At 38.2% G+C, this 19,610-nt stretch overlaps 1 protein-coding gene and 1 long non-coding RNA gene across 2 annotated transcripts; both read right to left on the reverse strand.

The window, feature by feature from the left end:
* Window positions 1-665: 665 nt before the first annotated feature.
* Window positions 666-12,848, reverse strand: DMC1 (DNA meiotic recombinase 1). The gene is made up of 13 exons (XM_077783401.1): window positions 12,838-12,848; window positions 11,095-11,182; window positions 10,464-10,508; window positions 8,106-8,252; window positions 7,721-7,803; window positions 7,079-7,131; window positions 6,149-6,190; window positions 4,876-4,948; window positions 4,109-4,200; window positions 3,333-3,611; window positions 2,477-2,537; window positions 1,813-1,929; window positions 666-1,366 (listed from the first exon to the last, which is right to left on the reverse strand). The coding sequence occupies exons 2-13, from the start codon at window positions 11,149-11,151 to the stop codon at window positions 1,297-1,299; spliced, it is 1,119 nt and encodes a 372-aa protein (XP_077639527.1). The 5' UTR covers window positions 11,152-11,182; window positions 12,838-12,848; the 3' UTR covers window positions 666-1,296.
* A 1,679-nt stretch (window positions 12,849-14,527) lies between these two features.
* LOC110483851 (uncharacterized) lies at window positions 14,528-16,541 on the reverse strand. The gene is made up of 2 exons (XR_002467642.3): window positions 16,393-16,541; window positions 14,528-14,987 (listed from the first exon to the last, which is right to left on the reverse strand). It is a non-coding gene; the product is annotated as an uncharacterized LOC110483851 (long non-coding RNA).
* Window positions 16,542-19,610: the final 3,069 nt, after the last annotated feature.

Consider the following 19,610-nt stretch of genomic DNA (forward strand, 5'->3'; position numbering starts at 1 on the left):
TTTTTACTTGATGTTATCTTAACTTGCATTTGGTAACCTAAACAAAAACATTATTTTGCCAGTGAGGACAATTTCTTTGACCAGATACCAAAATTAGAATCACTGTAATTACCAGAGGACAAAGCAAGACTTCTCCATTATATCCATGTGTGTGTATGTATGTTTAATTATAATTATTATTATTATTGTTTAATTTATAGAAAAGCAAGGGATTCCATGAGCATTGGTGATATTGCAAAAGGAATTGTTATTTTGGCCCCCAATGCCCTGTTTGCATCTTTATTCCCAGTTTCTTCTTTTGCCCCCTGTGACCTACATCTCTGGCTACTTCAGAGCTGTGCCTGTGCTGCTGGCTCCCTCAGCAAGCTGAATCTTAAGTGCCTTTTCCTTGGTAAAAGTGCTGGTGCCAGCCTCTCCTATTTAGCCACTGCATTTGTTTTATTCTTTTTAATAGTAACAATATTTACTATTACTTAATACTAATCTTTAATAGTCTTACTTATCCTAGAAGAATGACAAGTCAATTATATCAAGTTTATTTCTTTAGAGAACTAGAAAAAGGTTTTAATGTATTGGGTTTTTTTTTATAATATATTTTTCTCATGAAAGATCAATGAGATTTTTGAGAGTGGAGTTTAATGCGAAGCACCCAAACATAGTCAGACTTCTGTTCTACTTCATAGTCTTTATTTTTAACTTTAATAAGAACAGGTTTAAAACATTCTGTCCAAAAAGTAGAAAATGCTAAATAAAAACATGAACATTATTTAGTCAAGATAAAAATGTTTAAAAACATATTCTCAAAACTACTTGTTCCTCTACAGTACGTGAAAATCTGTCAAGTTATTGAGCTGTTGTTCCTCCCACTGCCTTTTCCATCTATATATGTGAATTTTATAACTGAGATTATTCTAGTTCTGTTGCATTTCACACTATAAATTCTACCACTTAGACACTCTCTTTGAAATAAATTAAGAAAGAGTATATTCACTCCCATGTGAAAGGACAGGTTTGATTTTCACAAAAGATAGGAAAAGGATTCTAAGAACAATTCACAATCTAATGGCTTAAATATTTGCATGCCAAAAGTTCAATTGAAAAACAAAAATCCTACATGACCAAAATTTTAGTTCAGTAAAACTGAACTGTACAAAATCTATCCCAGTGTTCTCCCAAAATATCTTAAATATCTCCCAAAAGCTACAAATGCAGCCATAGGTAGTTGTCAAGCTTTCACAAATCTTCATCACAGCTTCCCTGCTGGTTTTTTAGTACATTTACATTACATTTTTTTACCTATTCTTTGGCATCCCCAATCCCTCCAGCAGTTATTGCAAATGTGGCTTCATTTTCAGGCATCTCAGGGCTGGGCGAAAAAGATACAAGAAACTTGTGGGTTTCTCCATATAAAATGCAGTTGTGAAACAGTCTCCAAAATGCTGTGGGTGTGAGCGACCTGGAATACCTCAGTGCCTTTATACCTATGTGCAAACTGTAGAATCTGATCGATATCATCAGGATCAGAAAATGCGAAATTATTGTGTCAGGAAAACTTAGGAATTTAAAATGTCCAGAATCTTCCTGCCAAGGGACTACCAGTCCTACCAAAGCTTCATTAAGAGCTAAGCATCTAGTAGGATTTATGATGAAAGATTATGTTATTTAACGTATGCAAGGTGCAAGACAACTTTAATCAGTTGTTTAATCTGTTAATTAGTTTGTCCTTTCAGATTTTCTCCCAATGTACCATCCAGACAGTTTCAATACCTTGAACTTTGTCACCTTCTCTCCCGTGAGGGAAAGGTGGTTTACCTGTCATAGATCTTTGCAATCCGCAGCTCCCCTCTCCCTTTCCTCAAACTGATCCTGGTAGTCGAAGCATGAGCAAGGATGTGGCCCCCGATGGGCTTTTTTGGGTCTGCCTGAAAGCTGAATTAGCAAGAAAATTGTGGTGATTCACTGTGCAAATTCCAGAGGTTAAAACTGTGCTTAACTGTCAGACTGAGCCCTATTCAACCCAGTAACAAATAATCAATAGGGAAATACTTTAGAAACTTGACTTTTGCATACTTGTCTCAAGATAATATGTTCATATGTTCAATGCTGGCATAATTTTCCTGTCATTACATATAAGAGGCTCCAGAAATACACACCTTAAATATCACATATGAGCTGCTCCAAAGGAAAATGTGGTGCTTTTTCAATATTTTTTATAGCTCATTTTCTTTGTTTAAGTCACAGTGAAATCACACCACCATACCAGGCAGCAGATAAACACAAAAAAGCTCATTCCAAAAACTGAGAGAAACTTCCAAAGGTCATTTATGTATTAATTCCTAATATCAGAGGAAACAATGACCAAACTGATGTTTCATTTCAGTGTCTCTTGCTCCTTACAATCTCAGTTCTCATTTCTGTTAAATACATAATACAAAGTACAGGATTTTTTTTTTAAGAGAGAGAAAAAGTATTTTACGTCATAGTTGCTCCTGGGTCAGCAGTCATCTGGTTGGTCACAAACACAGCCACATTATATTCTGCAAGAGAAGACATTTCAAAGAAAGTAGACTTCATCCAATTAGAATTCCAAAATATTCTCTCATCCATGGTAAAAGCAAGGTTTCTGCTGAAGCACTCCAAATTTTAAGTGAACGAGAAGAAAATATTCTTTATGACTGATGGCTGCAGTTAATCACGACACAGCCTAATTTGCTCTTGCATGGCTTCAACTGTAATACACCAAAATTGAGCACTTTTTACAATTCCACTGAACAAGTCTTTCTCAGTTTCCATCTATTCTCTGCTGGCTCCCTGCCCTCAGCTCTCTCTTCTTCCCTTTCTCTGTTTGAATTTTTTTTTTTTTTTACATCAGGAAAAAAACATTTATTAATTCCTCATCAACATTTCTGAGACATTCCAAAGAGAAGGAACTCTAGTCATCCTATCATCATCCCCCAAAGCATTGCAAAGTACTGAGAAATTGGCAAGAGGCATGGCTTTTTCATTTCTCTATGCCTTCATCCTCTTTCCTCTTTCTTTTGTATTTAGACTGTTGGAATTTGGGGAAGGCAATTACTCTTACTGAGTATTTGTCCAGTTCTACAATCTATTATGTCATTTAGGGCTTGACAGTATTCCTAATAAAACTCTAAATGTTGGAAAGTCCAGACGTTTTCTCAATCTGTCATCTTGAAATAATATCAGTTTGATCTTTTTGGTAACTGACAGAGGTGTGAAGTGAGGAAGGATCTACTACTAAGTCGTTGTGCTACCAAAAGCTACTGGTAGTGACTCCAGCCCATGTTTTTCAAATCTTGCAATATTTCCCATACCTTCTGATATTTTTTGGAGCCTTGACAACATCTGAGCTAGTTTCTGTTGTCGTTCAGCCAACTCTCCGCGACCACTGAAATCCACACGGAAAAGTGCCATTATGGAGTCAATGATCTGCATTGTAATCATGCTAGGTAAGTAAATATAGTGAAAGAAAACAGGAACACATATTCTGAGAACAGTAAGCATATAGAAGTCTTGTACCAATAACTTGAAGATACCAGCTTCCTCATGGAACTTGGCTGCTACATAGTCAAGCAATTCCATCTGATGCTCACCTATGGGAAGCAGTTGCCAAGAGAAATTAGGACCAGAAAGAACTCTGACGGAACAAAAGCCTGAACTTTAAAATTCCACTTGAAATGTCTCCACTGGTTATGTTTTCATTGCCAGCAGTTTTAAATGCAATGCCCAGCAACAATATTTTGCAGGTTCCAGTTTCCTCTCACCCATCTCACAAAACTTCTTTGTGAAAATCTTCACTCTGCATGAAGACAACTTTTTGTTGTGTTAAGAACTGAAAAGCAATACATACATTTTAATTTAATATTGAGTTAAATGACACACAGAAAATGTTTTAATCATATTATTTATGTTTATACTGCACTCTTAAAGAAGTCTTATTTCAAAATTTCTTGAAGTTTTAAAGCAGTACCTTGTGACAGTGTGTTGAGCTGTTAATAAACTGAGAAGTGTTAATAAACTGAGAACTATTAAAAATGGTACCTGAGAGAAAAAACCCTAGATATCATGCCAGTTGCAATAATGGTCTTACTGGTATATGCACGTGCATAGAGCACGTTGTCAAGTACTGCCTCGTGGTCAACATTGAAGCGATCAGCAATGTCACGCAGGCGGTCTGGTCGGCTGGCATGAGTCAGAGTTAAGGATTTCTCCTTGTGCAAACCATGCTCTGAAAATAATAAGACTCCATTCCAAAATAGGACTATGGGGGGAAAAAAAAGAAGAATATTTATTTTAGTCCTAGAGAAGACTGACTTTTTGTCTTCATGCTGTCCCACGTACCCTAAAGATAGTTTAGGGCTCACGATGGTAATTGTTTTGTGTTTAGGGTTTGAGGCGGGGGGGAGTTGACATATGGATAGCTGTGCTCTAGGAATTCAGCTGTGAGCAAAACCTGTTTATACACAGTCTACTGCAAATGTGAAGTGTTAAAAATAGTGTTTAGTACTTAGATAAATTTATCTTGAATAGAAAAGCTGCTATAACCTGTAGGAGGCCTACTAGATCTCAAAAACACAAAACTCCCAAAAACAAACAAACAAAAAAACCCAGTTAAAATATAATCCAATTCCTAACTAATTTTTCCAGGTTGGATTACATCAAATGACAAAAGAAAAACTCACTTCCTTGTGGGCCACTATACACTGTGCTCTCCACAATTTCTGTGCCAGTCATATTTTATGTATATGAAGATTCCTTACAACAAAATGTCAGTCATAATGTTTTACATGTATGAAGCTTCCTTATTACTAACTTTCCAGTTCATCACACCTGTAACTTTTAACAGCCAAAAGATACAAAGTGTTTTCAGTATCAATGAAGATAATCTTTCCACCTGTGTAGCCATTTGGTCCTGGGAGCTGGGCTGTCACTACAGAGAATCATAGAATATTAAAATGAAAAAGCAGGAAAAATATTTTCTTAATCCCTCTATCATTATTTTTAAAATAAAATACAACTGTTTGTCCATATCACAAAGAACTGTCAGTTTTAATTGATGTGAAAATCAGGAGTATCTTGTCTTACTGCCCTCTTGAGACTAAGCTGAAGCTGCTTTTCTCGATTGCAGATCAGATGAGATTTAATTAATGGTGTCAAAACTGTTTACTCAGTACCATCACTAAATCTGTGTATTTTAGGGATGTTATTAGTGAGTTCTTACACAAAATCTTCTGCCCAAATTAATTCTATTGACTTAGTAGGCACTTTTTCCAGCTGTAACACATATGATCAAAATTTCTTTGCATATGAGTTTTTTCTTGATATGCAAATAGTTGCTGATTGTGGGTTTAGTCTCTTTGGAGTGAATAAGCTAAAATACTCAATCCAGCTGTAATCATTCATGCAAAAGGGTATGACTCTGCTGACCATTACACTGTATTAACCAGAAGAGGCCTTGTTTTTCCAGAACATGCCATATTGCACTTTACAATATAAGGGAGTAATTTAAGAGAATTTGCCTACTCAGTGTCTGGTAATTCCAGCAGCATTAATAGTTTTATAAGGTTTTGTTTACTACTCTTTACACACTGAGAAATATCTCTGGGAAATCAGGGTCCTTCTGGTTTTGGCACTGCCCAAATATGGTGACTGCCAATGCCTGTTTATCCAGTCTCTGACAGCCAGTAGTACCCTTTCAGTGCCCTTTCAGAATGTCATATTCAGAAAAACCTCTTGAAACCAGGACAGTCATAGAGAATTTTTTTTTTTTGGTTGAGAAAAAATTTTGCCTCTGCCCTTTTCTGAGCAATGCCCCATCTACATGTCATCCATATTTGTGCTCTGCTCTTCCAGATGGTGTGTTTCACTGTTTTATCTAAGACAGCCTATTATCTTCACTCTCCTTATGGCAAAACTTTCATGGATGTGAGCACTATTAAAAAGTAACCATTTATATGAGTTCTCTACTCAAGCACGGTTTATGGCAGTAAGAGTCACCAAGGTCTGTTTCACTGTATTTGTAGAAATAAAAGATTCTGAATTTTTACTCATATGTTTAATTCTGATAGAGTTGTAAACAATGGATTCACTGAGAATAAACATCACTCTTATTTTAAGATGTCATACCTACCACAAAGAGTGTGAGATAGCTGGGTTTTGCCTGTCCGGAACTCTGTTAAATAAAGAGAAGGGAAAAAAAGAGTCAAGGTTTCTTTTTCCAAGTTTGACAGATTCAGGAATGACTGCAATTAGAAACTCTTACTTACAACATTCACCTCACTCTCTACCTTTTAAAATCATTTAACCTCAATTTCTAAATCATATTCTGTGCAGCAGAAATGTGTTACATGAAAAGCAAAATCTGAAATGCTTTAATTTGATCCTTCTTGACTGCTGAAGTCATTCTCTTGTGTATGGAAGTTAAAACCATATGGCAGCTGTGGAAAAGTGATAATGGGGGGGGCGGGGTGGGGAAGAAATGGTTGATTCAATTAACCTAGCCCAGTTTCATTTCCAGTAAAATGATCAAGGACAAGCTTACAAGTTTATTAATCTCATTCTACCAAAACACATTACTCTCCAGTTTACCTCTTCTAAAGGGAAGACGACTGTGTTTTATGAACTCTTATTGCTGAAGTGTCAAGGACCAACTAATTAGGTGTACTGTAACAGTAGCTTAATTGTATTTCCAAAATCTTACATTAAATGCGGTGTACCTTAAGTACGCATAACTAAAATACCTTTTGTGGCAATTTTGTCACACTGCATCAGGGAGAAATCTGGCATGTTAGTAGTAGTCTTAGTAATGCTACATTTTGCTGAATAAGCATGCTCAGTAATCATGCTTGCAGACTCAGCTCAAACTTAGTCTGAAAGCAAATGAAGAGGAAAAACTAGAAAACACTAAGAGAAGTGGATTATTTCTTCTTGCACTCATGCAGATACTCATCTTTGTAATTACAGTGTGGTAAACTTGATATAAGTAATCCAAGTTGAACTAAAATCTAAATTAAGTTGCAATTCTTTGTTTGGTAATACTCATTTAATGTGGTTCTCTCACCTCCAAAGGCCTCAGTGATTGCCATGCTTTCAATCCCACCACCCAGAAGTTTACTGCAGAAAGGGAGAGGATTATTATATAAACCCCCCAAAAAAATCACAAAAGGAAAGTAAAAAAGAGACATTTTACTATTTTAAGGAAAGTAATTTCTGCCCTAAAGCCCCTGATACATTAAGTGCAGGGCACTAAATGATCGTTGATTCATAAAGAATTAACTCTGTCTTTATCTCCCTTTTTGTGTGCAGAGGAACAAGCTATACAAATGATTACTGGAAAGAAAGGAGAGAAAATAATATTGAAAATAATATTTCAAAATAACATTCCATGAAAATATCTCAAGGGAGGACTTGAAGACTTTGACCTGAAACCTGCAGATTATTTTGATAGATGAAAAAATTATACTGTCAAGATTTCTGGATGCCAACTGTTTATTTACAGTGACTGTACAAAGTCCAGTTTCCCCTCAGAAAAGGAGCTGGTTTTGGTGCTTATTGATGTAGACTTCTTTAACTCTAAATGTAAGGGGAATCTATGTGTCCTAGCTGAGGATTTATTCCCTTATATTTCTGTGTCTCATTAAAGACAATTAAGATGATTATTTGGAACATTTGGATGAAGGAAGGATATAAGAGATAAGCTTACTCAAATTCCTGGCTGCCAGTGGAAATATGAAATACCATCTTCCGTTTTTCACTGTACTCAAAGGCAGTGAGGAAGCCTGGTTCCTAGGGAAGACCAAAGAGAACACAAGAGGTTTATTTTAGCTTTAACCTAAAGTTAAAAGTGCAATATCCCATATAAATATCTTCTTTTCTCCCAGCCTCATTCCCATGGGTTGAGTATAAAAAGCACCACAGCATTCACCTGGTTGTTGTGGAGTATAAAGTATTATGCCTTAAAGTAACATGCAGACTAATTTTCAAAATTATTTTGATGATGCAGTGGGAAATCTGCTAAGAGAAATGTTGCACAGCATTTTGGAGAGGCCAGCATTAAGTTCAAACTCTCAGGAAAGTGACTGGCTTACAACAAGCTTGTTTGCAGCTTCTTTAATCTTGTCCACTTTGGCCTCTGAGAGCCCCTTCATATTGCACAGTGCCCTTCTTGTGGTCATCTGGATTCCTTTGATTGTGCAAATCCCAACTGCCTTCAGCTTTTTAATATCTGCTACGTTCTGCAAAGAAATTTCCCTTCTGTGAGTACTCAGAACAGTTAACAACTGGAAGGTGAAATAAACCTTTGCAAAATATTTTAAGTTTGCACTCATATGCCTGTGTTTTCACCAAGAAAGAAACAGATTTACAGTAAACTCTTCATTGTGTATTTTGTGACATCAACAAAACAAAATTTTGAGTAATATTGGTACAAGGAATCATGGTGCAGAGAGCAGCTTCTGGTGGTTTTGAGAGAAAGATATCTGGGTATTTACTTCTCCCCTTTCAGTGTCAGCTTTTCTAGATCAAAGCTGATAGTAAAGAAACAGTACAGAATTATTTCAGATAGTGTGGACCTTGGACACCATATAACACTCAGTCTGCCCTTGGTCCCTTAGCACAGATAATCTGTAAACCAGATAATCTGGTGGTGGATAGTTGGGATTCACAAGGATCACTGGAAACTGAATCTACTTGCTGTGCTGTTTCTGCATGTCCAGATTAAAACATATGTATCCTGCAGATGTGACTGACACTTTGGGCTGGAGTGAGCTATTTGTTTTTCATAAATTGGGAACAGCACAACTTCAGAGAGCACCCTACTGACATATTTTACCTTCCCTCACCTCATTTTATGATTCTGACATCACTGGAAATGTAAAAGCAAGAACAGATTACTCATAAGAAAGCATACTTTGTGAAAGGTGTGGGATAATACATCAATTTACCATTTCTGGCCAAGATTTTTCTTTGGAAAAAACTATGAACTGGACATATCATCAATTTGTCTAGAGTGTGTGGGTACATAGAGCATAAGAAGGGAGGGGGGTTGTGTGAGAAATTAGTCATGTTTATTTCAAAGCTTATTTCTCATCCTGTGATAGTGTGTGACACTCAGCAGAGGCTGAGGGGTAACAGCACCTTAAATCCTACTAAACACTTTTGATCACCAAATCACAGTCTCAGTTCTTCTAATCTGATTCTCTTTCTGGGCACACTGGCAGATCCAGTAAATATTTTTCTCTCTAGTCCTTGAAAAAAAATTCTAAACCCACAAAAATTGTTTTTCCAGGTAAATGAATTTAACATATATAGGTCATCCTATGTTTGCACAAAGCTTTTAGCTGGCACAGAACAAAAACTTCCTCTGAGGTGTGGGAATAACCACTTGGAAGAAAGAAGAAAAAATAATTGAAAGGAGCAGAAAACCTTTACAACCCCAGAAGAACAGCCTAAGCCATTATTCTTAGTTTTCAAGCTCTTTCATACATTTGTATCATTCTGTGAATGCCATGCCTTGTTTCATACTGATAGGGTAGTACAGCTCCCTTCCAGCTCAGGTCACCCTCTTTGATCAACTTGCTAAATTTTTAAGCATAATTTGTTTATTTTTCCTATGTTGCCCCATAATTTGAACTCCCAACCATGTGATCCTTCTTCAGAACTATCTTTAAAACTGCCAATGAACTTCCAATAAAAAAAAATTGCCAACAATTGCACTGCTGACCTGGTCAGCCCAGTAACTACAGTGCTGACTAATGATGAGTCATTGTGATATGTCCTTCCCATCTTTGTGTGTCTGGAGTCACTTTTATTAAATCTCACATTACTTCAGGCAAACCCAACTTTTTATTCTGCTTCTATAACTCTGATTATAACAGGATTCCAATACATGAGCCAGTCTCCTAAATAAACATATAATAATTGTAATTCAAATAAATAGGTGATGTTTATGTGATGATGGTAACAAGGATAGGAATTCACATTTGATTAAGAAAATAAACCACTTATTTCTCTAGCAACTAATATTTTTCTCACTCCTACTCTACCCCCTGCACAGTATGCTGAAAATAGTATAGTAACTATTGTCACAGCGTGATTTCACAGGCACCAAAAATGCAGGAGTAATTACAAAGATTGGCAGGAACAGGAAATAATCTATCACACAGTTTTCAAATAAATTAGCAAGCAGTTGGTTTTTCAAGAGTGCTAGGTGCTAAATACTTTGAGTATCTTGACACTTTATTTAGGAAACTGATGTGAATGAGATTTTCTAAAAATCTGTCTTGTCACCAAAGGCAAAATTTGTCTCCACTGACTGAGTTAGAACTTATTGCAAGGAGGAATTTCAGTTATTTGCATCAATGTATATACAATTTTAGAAACAACCTTACAGTAGCTTTTGAGGGACAATGACAATTCTATGTGATCAAGTGATTGCTAATACTTACAATTCCATGCTTCTGAAGCAGGTCAATATCCTGAAAAAAGGATTCCTAAACAAAATAGCAGAAATAAAAATAGATGTTGCTTTTTCTTGTTATTACATCTATCTTGCTACATGACTGTTTCAGATTTGCAAACATTTATTGATTTTTCACAAATAATACATAGCTTGTTGGACAACTGAAATAAGCAAAGCCATAGTGAGCCAAAAAGACATACATGTTTCTTATCATCTCCACAAAGTATATCTTCACAGGCAATTAATCCTCTGTTGTGCTAATAAGACTTGTGTTAGCATCATCATAATCTGCAGCTTCTCTACCATAATTTCTCACTCTTTTCATGCTGATGATCCCTTGCATTTACTACAGAAGTGTAAAATATGATGAAATAATGATAATCCCATTAAAAACTGTGCACAACTTTTGAAAGGTTAATGAAAATTACTTGAAAAGCCAGGCTGTACAGGGACTAGGGGAATGAGATTTTCTTGGCAGTAGACTGGAACAAAATTTTAGATGCATTGAACTCCCTGATGGTTTCTGGGGGCCTCCTGTCCCTCCATGGGTTTCTTAAGACTATCAAAATACCTTTGAACATTTACTGCACATAGTTTTCAATCAATAACAAATTTACCTCATCATCCTGGTATCCTGGTTCTTCTTGGACTACTTGATCCTCCATGGCCTTCATCGTGAAAGAGCATGCAATAAAGTATTGATCACTAGTGGGAAATGCAAACAAAGACAGTCATGGGGGGGCAATAAATGAGTAAATGTCTGTAAAAGGACTGTTAAGAAGTCCTTGAACTACAGAAACATGTCAGTATGACATCATATAGAGATTTAAATTTGGATTCTGCTTCCAACTCTTCATTATCTGACCTACCAGGCCAAAAGGAGAAAATCTATGGTTTTTCACTCAGATGAACCAGTTTGGCTAGAAAGGGCTTCATAGGTATTGGGAAGAGATCTCATTCCCTTGTGAGAATCTTGGGTCAGAGATGAGTTTTGGAGTTGGGAACATATTTTAAATTAATTATTACTAGTGGAATTTATTCTGGTGAGAATGCTAAAGGCAGTCTGTGTGTTTATGACAAAAGTCAGCATAGTTGTAGACAAAATAGGCAATGGAAAGGCAATGTAAAAGTTCAGCCTCTCCATCTTTCTGTGACAGAAAACCCACAAAACAGTGCAGAGACGGCTACAACTCCTTAGTTATGTATCTTGAGAGCAGATTATTAAAGCTGTATTTGTTCTGAAGTTCTTGCTGAGGTTCAAAATGACTAATAAATGCTGAAGATGTTTAGGTAATGGCTGTAAAGAGTATGCTTGCATGGAGAGAACAAAAGAATGGTAAGAAAAATCTGTAACTTTTGTTATGCAAACCCATATACAGAGAGCTCATTTCATGTCTTTTCATGTTTAACTTGCCATGTCTGGACTCCAGCACAGCTTCACTGCCCTCTCTGTGTGACTTTCTATAAGCAAAGCCTAGAACTGGAATAGGCACTTAGTGACACCATGGTTAAATGAGTAAAGTGTGACCTCCTTAAATTTTATGAATGCAAGAATAGTGAATACGAAGTAGTTCCTTAGAAATTTGATCTTATAACCAAACTACTCTATAATTTTTTTAGTTTTGTAAATGGGTTAAGTTGCTTCTATTTAAATTGTGAGCTTACACTTGGTGTTCTAGCTCTGGACGATGAAAGGTTTTGTAGACCACCACATCAAAATGTGTGCATATATTTACTTGCTCATTTCTTAACAAAATCCACAAACTATAAGATGGGCTATGTCTAACAGAAGTTGGGATAGTTTAGGCTAAATATCTGCAAAAGGCCTTTTTTTCAGCTTCTAAATGGATACTAATTTGCTTGCAAGAATCCTGTGTATATAGAGGCTGGGAAAGAAAGGAAAAGAATATCAGAATTTCAGACTTATTTTATTCTGTTAGTATTTAATGGAAATATTCTTATAGAATCGGTTATTTCTGAAAATGTCATGATATATTTAATTTCTATTTCAGAATTCTGACAATTATGGAGTGATAAATCATGCCTTCACATAATTACAGTAAAACACTAATTAAAAAATACTTTGGGAAATTTGAAAAATCCCCTAGCTTCAAATACTGAAGGAAGAAAAACAAGTAATGCAAGAGGCATTAAAACTATATTACAATCTCCTTCTTCATTAAAAATGTCCTCATCAAATGCACATAATCCAGCACTTTAACCACTGCTGAGCAGGTTATGGGATTGTTCTCCTACTCCCCATCCTTAGGCAATTGGCATCTCACAGCAGAAAAACGAGGCAGACCCAGACCCGTGCCTTCCTGGAGGCTATTAGGGAAAACGGAGAAATTTTACCTCACCCTATTAAAAGCTTTAGATACGAAAAAAGTCCTCCTGCTTAGTCAAGCGTTGTCCTGCTGCTGGTGTGTGCTGGCACACCTGAAGGATTCCAGTCACCGCTACCTGCAGTGAAGCAGATAAAAGGGTGAAGGTCTGAGACAACAGAGCAAACCCATGAGAAACCACCAACAATCTTGCACCACCTCAAGTACCGAGGGCAGGTGAGCAAGACCTGGATACCGTGGTGTCCTTCCAGCCTGCGGGTGTGACAGACCCACTCCCTGCAATTCCCCCAGGCTCGGGCCGGCGGAAAATGGCAGCAGAGCTCGGCTCCCCGCCTCGGGGATCCGACCTGCCCAAGGCGCTCCGCGGCGCGACCTCACATCTGCTGCCTCAAAGGAAAATAACTGATTAATCGTCATCAACACACCGATTTATTCGGCTTTTCTTTGCCAGCTGCCTCCTCATGAGATGTACATTTCTGTTCCCAAAGGGCGAGGGACCGCTGAACCTCCCTCCCCCGCTCAGAGCACCGTAAATCCCCATCAAAATTAGAAAAGTAATTAAACCCCCAGCTCATGCCCGGGCAGCTCCGCGGGAGAGGGTGGGGGCAGTACCCGGGCGAAGGCTCCGCGCTCGCCGCGGCCGCCCGCCTCACGGCTCCTGAGGGCTCGGCCCCGCCGCCTTCCCGCCTGCGGGCGGGGCGGGTCCTGCGGCCGGCCCGCGCTTCCCTGCGCCGGCCCGCGCCTCGCCTCGCTTCCCTCAGCCGCGCCGCGCTTCCCTCAGCCGCGCCGCGCTTCCCTCAGCCGCGCCGCGCTTCCCTGTGCCGGCCCGCGCTGGGAGACCCCTCGGTCTCCGTCCTCATCAGTCCATCCCTCATGGTTCATCAAACACTGTAGTCGCCGTCTACCGGGAATATTGCGTTGCCCCCACTCTACAGCTGGGAAAGGCAGCATTAGTTAAAACCGGGTTGGTCTGGGAGGCATTTAGTTCTACCCAGCTCTGCCTCTTGTTTTTCCAGGGTGCCGCTCAGGCATCTTCCTCAACCAAGCATACCCGGCGTTTTTGGATTGGATGCCCAAGACCTGTCAGCTGGAAGAGAAGTGACTTGCCTGGAGTAACAGGACGAGGAAATGAGGCCGAGTCACACACATGACTTAATCTGCCATTTTAAAAAAGCTTTTTAGGGTATGAACACTTCTGCGAGACATCTGCAGACTTGGAGACAGTATTTGGAGAGCAGTCGCCCATTTTAGCTCACCTCTGGTGGCACAGTTGGTACGGGATTGCATATCGAGGAGACATCACATCTCCTGTGAGCAGGAAGAGTTCCCGGCTGCCCCTTGTGTGGGCTTGGAATGGCAGAAGGACTGGAGCAGCATCGCAGCCTGTTTCAAGGGCCTTGTGAAAACTTCCCCACCCTCTGCCTGTGGGAGGTTAAGGGCACCTTTTCCAAGCCATTTCTTAGCTAAGTCAGGAAACCAAGCAACAAAACCCACAGCCTTGTGCCATCATCAGCACACCACAGAAGTGCTTGTAGGGTGCCCATTTGAAACATTGAGCAATTTGTGTAATTACCAAAAGTCCAATCCTGGGACTGCAAGGCTTTGTCCATACAGAGGAAGCAGCTGGCACAGCTTTTGAAAACCACATTATTCTGCAAGAGCTATTCCAGAAGAGCACTTAGGCAGACATCCCTTTAAAGGTGAATTCCTTCACAAAGTATGCTTTTATTCCAGAACAGAATGAAGAGAGTGACCCTTCTGGTGCTGTTGAGCAGCTCTGCAGCAGAAAATACCTCACGCTGTAAACTACCTTTCCTTCGTTATCCTTTTAGTTTGTAATATGGTCTTTAGAAAGGTCAATGAATGCACAGAATATTAAGACCATTTCCCCCTCCAAAGAGCTACTTTGGGCAATAAATTACATTCTACAACTTCAAAACATTGTGTGATCATTAATTGCTCATTCGGCTTCCAGCTGGTGTTGTACAAAAACCCTGCAGAGCTCATCCTGTTAGATATTGTCCCAACTGAGTAGAGGCATCCCTCAGTCTTCTCCTTCCATTTTCCAGGTTCTGCCATGACCACTGCATCTCCATCCCTGAAGAACACACTGTAATGAGACACACCAGTGTGATACACATTTCCTTTCACTTGAGGTCTTGTACCTGTTTGGACAAGAACCAAGTCAAACCATTACCATACAATATTAAGTGTCCATTTGATATTTTTTTTTCTCATCCTCACAAACTTCATCCATGGTTGCATTAGGGAAATCCTGAGGGGCTTTGTTATTGGGGTTTTGTTTTCCATCTCTGGGCAGAAGTAAGATGAGCTGCAAAAGCTCTGTGCATACAATGGGTCTCAGGGTAGGAGTGGCAAAATATCAGATCAGCCAAACTTTGAAATTCAGACTGAAGTAACAGGAGAGCTCTATTGTTAAAATGGTATCACTAGAAGGAATAGAGATGGTACTGGGAGACTGAGTTATGTCTCCATCACAGTCTTGAGATCCTTAGGCTAAGCCTTGACAAAAGTATTCAATACTACAGTACTGGGAGTGATCCTGCATTAAAAAGACACATTAAAAGATAGGTTTTGCTACCTCTAATTGATTTTGAGTTAATTACTACAGATATGTTAGAGGATTAGAGATCTCCCTTCTGTCTATCAAGATGCCCTGTCCAGACCATGGTTCAGCATTGCAGCTATGAAGGAAGTAATGAATTAGAGGGCTGTGCCCACTGATATTAAAGAGATGTCAGGTCAAGTCAGGAACACAACAGATTGCATGTGACTGGAAAAAAAGATAGCAGTAATATCAAAACACCAACTAGAGAATTCAGGAATGGGTATTTTTCTAAATGAGAAATAAATAATCTGTATATCAACTATACAAACAAAGTAAGTGATAGCAATCCAAGCCCCACAAGATTCACTATTTTTATAGCTGATTGTGAAATTAGAAATTATTTTTATATATAATTAAGAATGACATGATAAAATAAAAAATAAAAAAATAAAGCAAACTGAAAAAAAATGGCCACTTGCAATCTTTCCAAAACCTAAACTGAGTTAGAGGATTTATGGAGATATGCATCAGTATATCACATGTGATCTATCAAAAAGACAAAGGAGATAAGAAAAACTGACAAATTTGAGAATGCACATGTAATTTTTTATTTAAGATAAAAAACCAAACTAGTTATAGAGAACAACAGGACTGAAAGAGACATCAAGAGATTATCTATCTCAAAGCAGAGTCTAATGTTCTTTTGCTGGGGAGTCTGTAGATTTTCTTTTATCTTTTGAGAAAGAACTAGACAATTTCAGTGCTTGCCTATCTTTGCCGCTACCCTTGTTGTCTACCCTTTACTATGCCATGTAATTTTATCTGTAAAAAATATGCAGTATTTGAGCTAACTTCTATTTTCAAAAGTTTAGGTAACTGAGACTCTAATACTTACATGCTTTTTTCTACCCCAAAAGTGAAAAAAAATGCCAGCATAATCACGTCTAAAAAAATGCCCAAACATGATGGATTATGTGATTGTGTGTGCAGCTTGTTCTTACCTGCTCCAGACCTTTGCAGCTGAAACATGCAGCCCTGGAATATGGTATTGCCACTCTCAGTAATTTTCCATAAGCTTTGTTCTGAATGTGCAAGGACTGAGATTTGTCAGGTTTGCTTTGTTTGAACTTCTCTTGACCCTACTGTATCTTTTCATTGGTTAACTGTGACAGCAGTTTCCATAATTAACTAGGTCTATGGCTAATTTGTTTTACTTCTGTTTATCTGTGTGTGGTACAACTATCATTTTATATAAATAAAAGTAACAAACAGTTATTCTGTGTAGAAAAGGAGACTTATGACTAACACAGTGATGCAGTACAGAGAAATGCAGGCATGGAGCAATAGCAGAAGCCTCGAGAAGTGGGGGCACAAGATTTGCTGAGGAATACAGGGGTATAAAAGCAACAGGCAAGGCACAGGACTGGCCTGGTGGCTGTGAACAGCTCACCAGTGATCAATCGAAGAAAAGCTGAAATGAAGCTGGATTCAGGGGTAACAAAGAGAAAAAAAAAAAAAAAGAAAAAAGGAAGAAGAAGAAAAAAGTAACATTCATAATAGGCACTACATACCATAAAATCAGATGTAGTGTGGTACTGCCTGGTGTAGATGCAGCAAAGTTGGGGCCCTGCCAGGATCACTTTGCCATGCCTTTTCCAGCCCCAGTGTTCCTGGAGCTGTAGGCTCTTTGACTCTCTCAACCCTAAACCTAACCCTAACCACTCCCCTAACCCTTTGAGCACATTTCTAACCTATGCTAATATATATTTTAAAAAATATATATTTTTAAAGCAGCATTCTCATTTTTAACACTTCTTTCTGCTTGAGCAACTGGTGCTGCAGCCTTTTACAGTTTATCAGTCTCTGCACAAAAAAAAAAAATCTCTATTTTAATCGCTATTGGAAAAAAAAAAGAAATGCAGTTGGTAAAATATATTACTCTGAATCATGAAATGTATACTTTGGGAAGTGAAGGTCTTTTTTTAAACTGTGAGAGCTTTCTAAACAGCTGTTGCAAATTCCAAAATAACTGCTCTTTACTAGCTCCACATACATAGATTTTTGTTCTGGAATAAGTGCACCTTGTTCTACTTCAGCTTAATATTAACTTTATGATAAACAGAAGTAACAGACTAATTATGAAACAAGGCTGCCCACTTATGTAGCTAAGTGGAAGTAGTAATTGCAATTGCATATATCTTTGTTCATTTGAATTACCTCCAAGATCAGATAAAAGTAGGATGAAGAAAGCAATAATAAAATTTATTTGATATGAAACTGGTATCAGTCTTCAGATTTGGTGACAATGCCTCTGACAAGCTTGCATTTGAATCAAAGCTCAGTCACAGCCCTGGTTAAAGTCCATGGGTAAATATCTTCATTTTGCTAAGTAAACCAGAAGAATTGACTAAACAATCCTCTGCTCACAGATTGAATGGGAAGCCATTCCCCAAGGGAATGAAGCACATCACATGGCCAGTCCCTGGCACCAGGGGCCTGATCACTGCCTGATCATGGCCAGACTCTTACACTGCCCAAACTAATGCCAAACTAATGCAGACTGAGCCTGAGCTTAGCTTTAACCCAGCAAGGCATTATGATTTGCTTTTCTCCTATTTGTATTCCCTCTGGTGCTAATCTGAACAACAAAAAAGGAAAGATGGAATCAGGCAGCTGGGAGCTGAGGGAGAGAGGGAAAGACTGTCTTGGCACAGTGCTGGACCAGTTTTGCCATTTGGTGGACTGTCACCGTTCCTGTAGACAGAGGGACTTCTCTGGGACTGAATGCAAATACAGGGGGTAGAATTTGTCTGGCAGCAGCTGCACATATTGGTGCCTAATAAAAAGTGAGAGAGAAGGAACAAGGATTTGATGAAGGAAGCTGGGTCAGAAATCCTGATTTAACTGCAATAACTCATGAGAAAGGGAGTTAAAACAAGAAAATGTTTCAGTGCTGCAGAACATAGGCCTCTGTGTGTGTATTCTTCACAAAGAGGTTCTGACTTCAAATGCAAGCAAAGTTGGAAGTACTGCAAATACTGTCTTAACTGTTGTGGCCAAAATACTCAATGCTTCTTTAACTTATTCACACACTAGCACTGAAAATTAGTCTGAAATAGACATGAAGCAAAGCAGCTTTATGCATCAAACATAGGACAGCAGAGTTTTCAGTGTTACAGCTGAAAAAGGCATAATTAATTGAATGTCTTTTTCTCCCCTTTAATGCATTCCAGCTCAAAGAAGCTGAGTGCTTCTGTTGTCAAGTAGGGTGAATAATGGCTTTGAGTACACTGCTCTGTTTTGTACTCAGGACAACATTTTCATTAGCATGTTTCAAAAAGAAGAATGTATTTAAAGTGAAGCTGATAGAAAACTTTAAATTTCTAGGTCATGGCAGATTTCATTGGTCACATAAAAAAATTATGTATTACAGGAAAAACATTTTTAAATTCACATTTGGAAGAAATTCAGCACTAGTATTTGACACATTTCTTCATTTTTAAAAAACCACCAAATTTTGAAGAGCCTCTGCTTGAAAAACTAATAAATTTAGCAGTCTTCCCACATTCCTTATCAGTATGGAAAAACTCAAGTTTTCCAGCTTAGCCTCTCAGTTGATATCAGTTTTCCTTTTAAACCAACCATCCCGCAGAACTGAACATGCTCCTCCTTTGGCCAATTTTTTACTCTTGGCTTTGCTTGCTGCTTCCCATTGAGTGTGTATGTAAACCATAAATAAAAACTCCAATCTTGCTCCATTTGTATTCCATATGTTTGCCAAGCTCTTGGCCACAAGAGATCATAAGCAGTTTGTTTTTCAAACCTCAAAACTTGGATAGGCATTGAGTGTATCATCATATAGTTATTTTTACATTAGAATAATATTTAAAGGTCTTAGGAATTGTAATTTTATTTAAAATACTTCTTCCTTGATTTTGCTACAATAGAACCTTAATCTTCAATAATGGTCTGGCTAATAATTTTCTTCAATCTTAAACCTTTAAACTTCAGAGATTCATTAGCCTGATTATTCTTTTTTAATTCATTGTTCCCCTTTCCATGGATTATCATGGTTTCTTTACCAGCCTTACTGGAAGTGAGTTCTTTATTAAACACTTCTCTGTCCATATCTGATAAAAAAGCTGTTAATCTCTCCTTCTCATGTTTTTGCTGAATTGGTAATTATAAATGACATATCTGTGTTTCTGAAACTGTGCAG

Source organism: Lonchura striata, chromosome 5 (assembly GCF_046129695.1).
Source record: "Lonchura striata isolate bLonStr1 chromosome 5, bLonStr1.mat, whole genome shotgun sequence".
In the NCBI taxonomy this organism is placed as follows: domain Eukaryota; kingdom Metazoa; phylum Chordata; class Aves; order Passeriformes; family Estrildidae; genus Lonchura; species Lonchura striata.

Coding starts and splice junctions, on each gene's coding strand:
- DMC1 (XM_077783401.1), bottom strand. CDS start 11,151: ATGAAGGCCATGGAGGATCAAGTAGTCCAAGAAGAACCAGGATACCAG. Junction 6,191..7,078: donor AATCACTGAGGCCTTTGGAG/GTGAGAGAACCA, acceptor TTTATTTAACAG/AGTTCCGGACAGGCAAAACC. Junction 2,538..3,332: donor GCTCCAAAAAATATCAGAAG/GTATGGGAAATA, acceptor CTTCTCTTGCAG/AATATAATGTGGCTGTGTTT.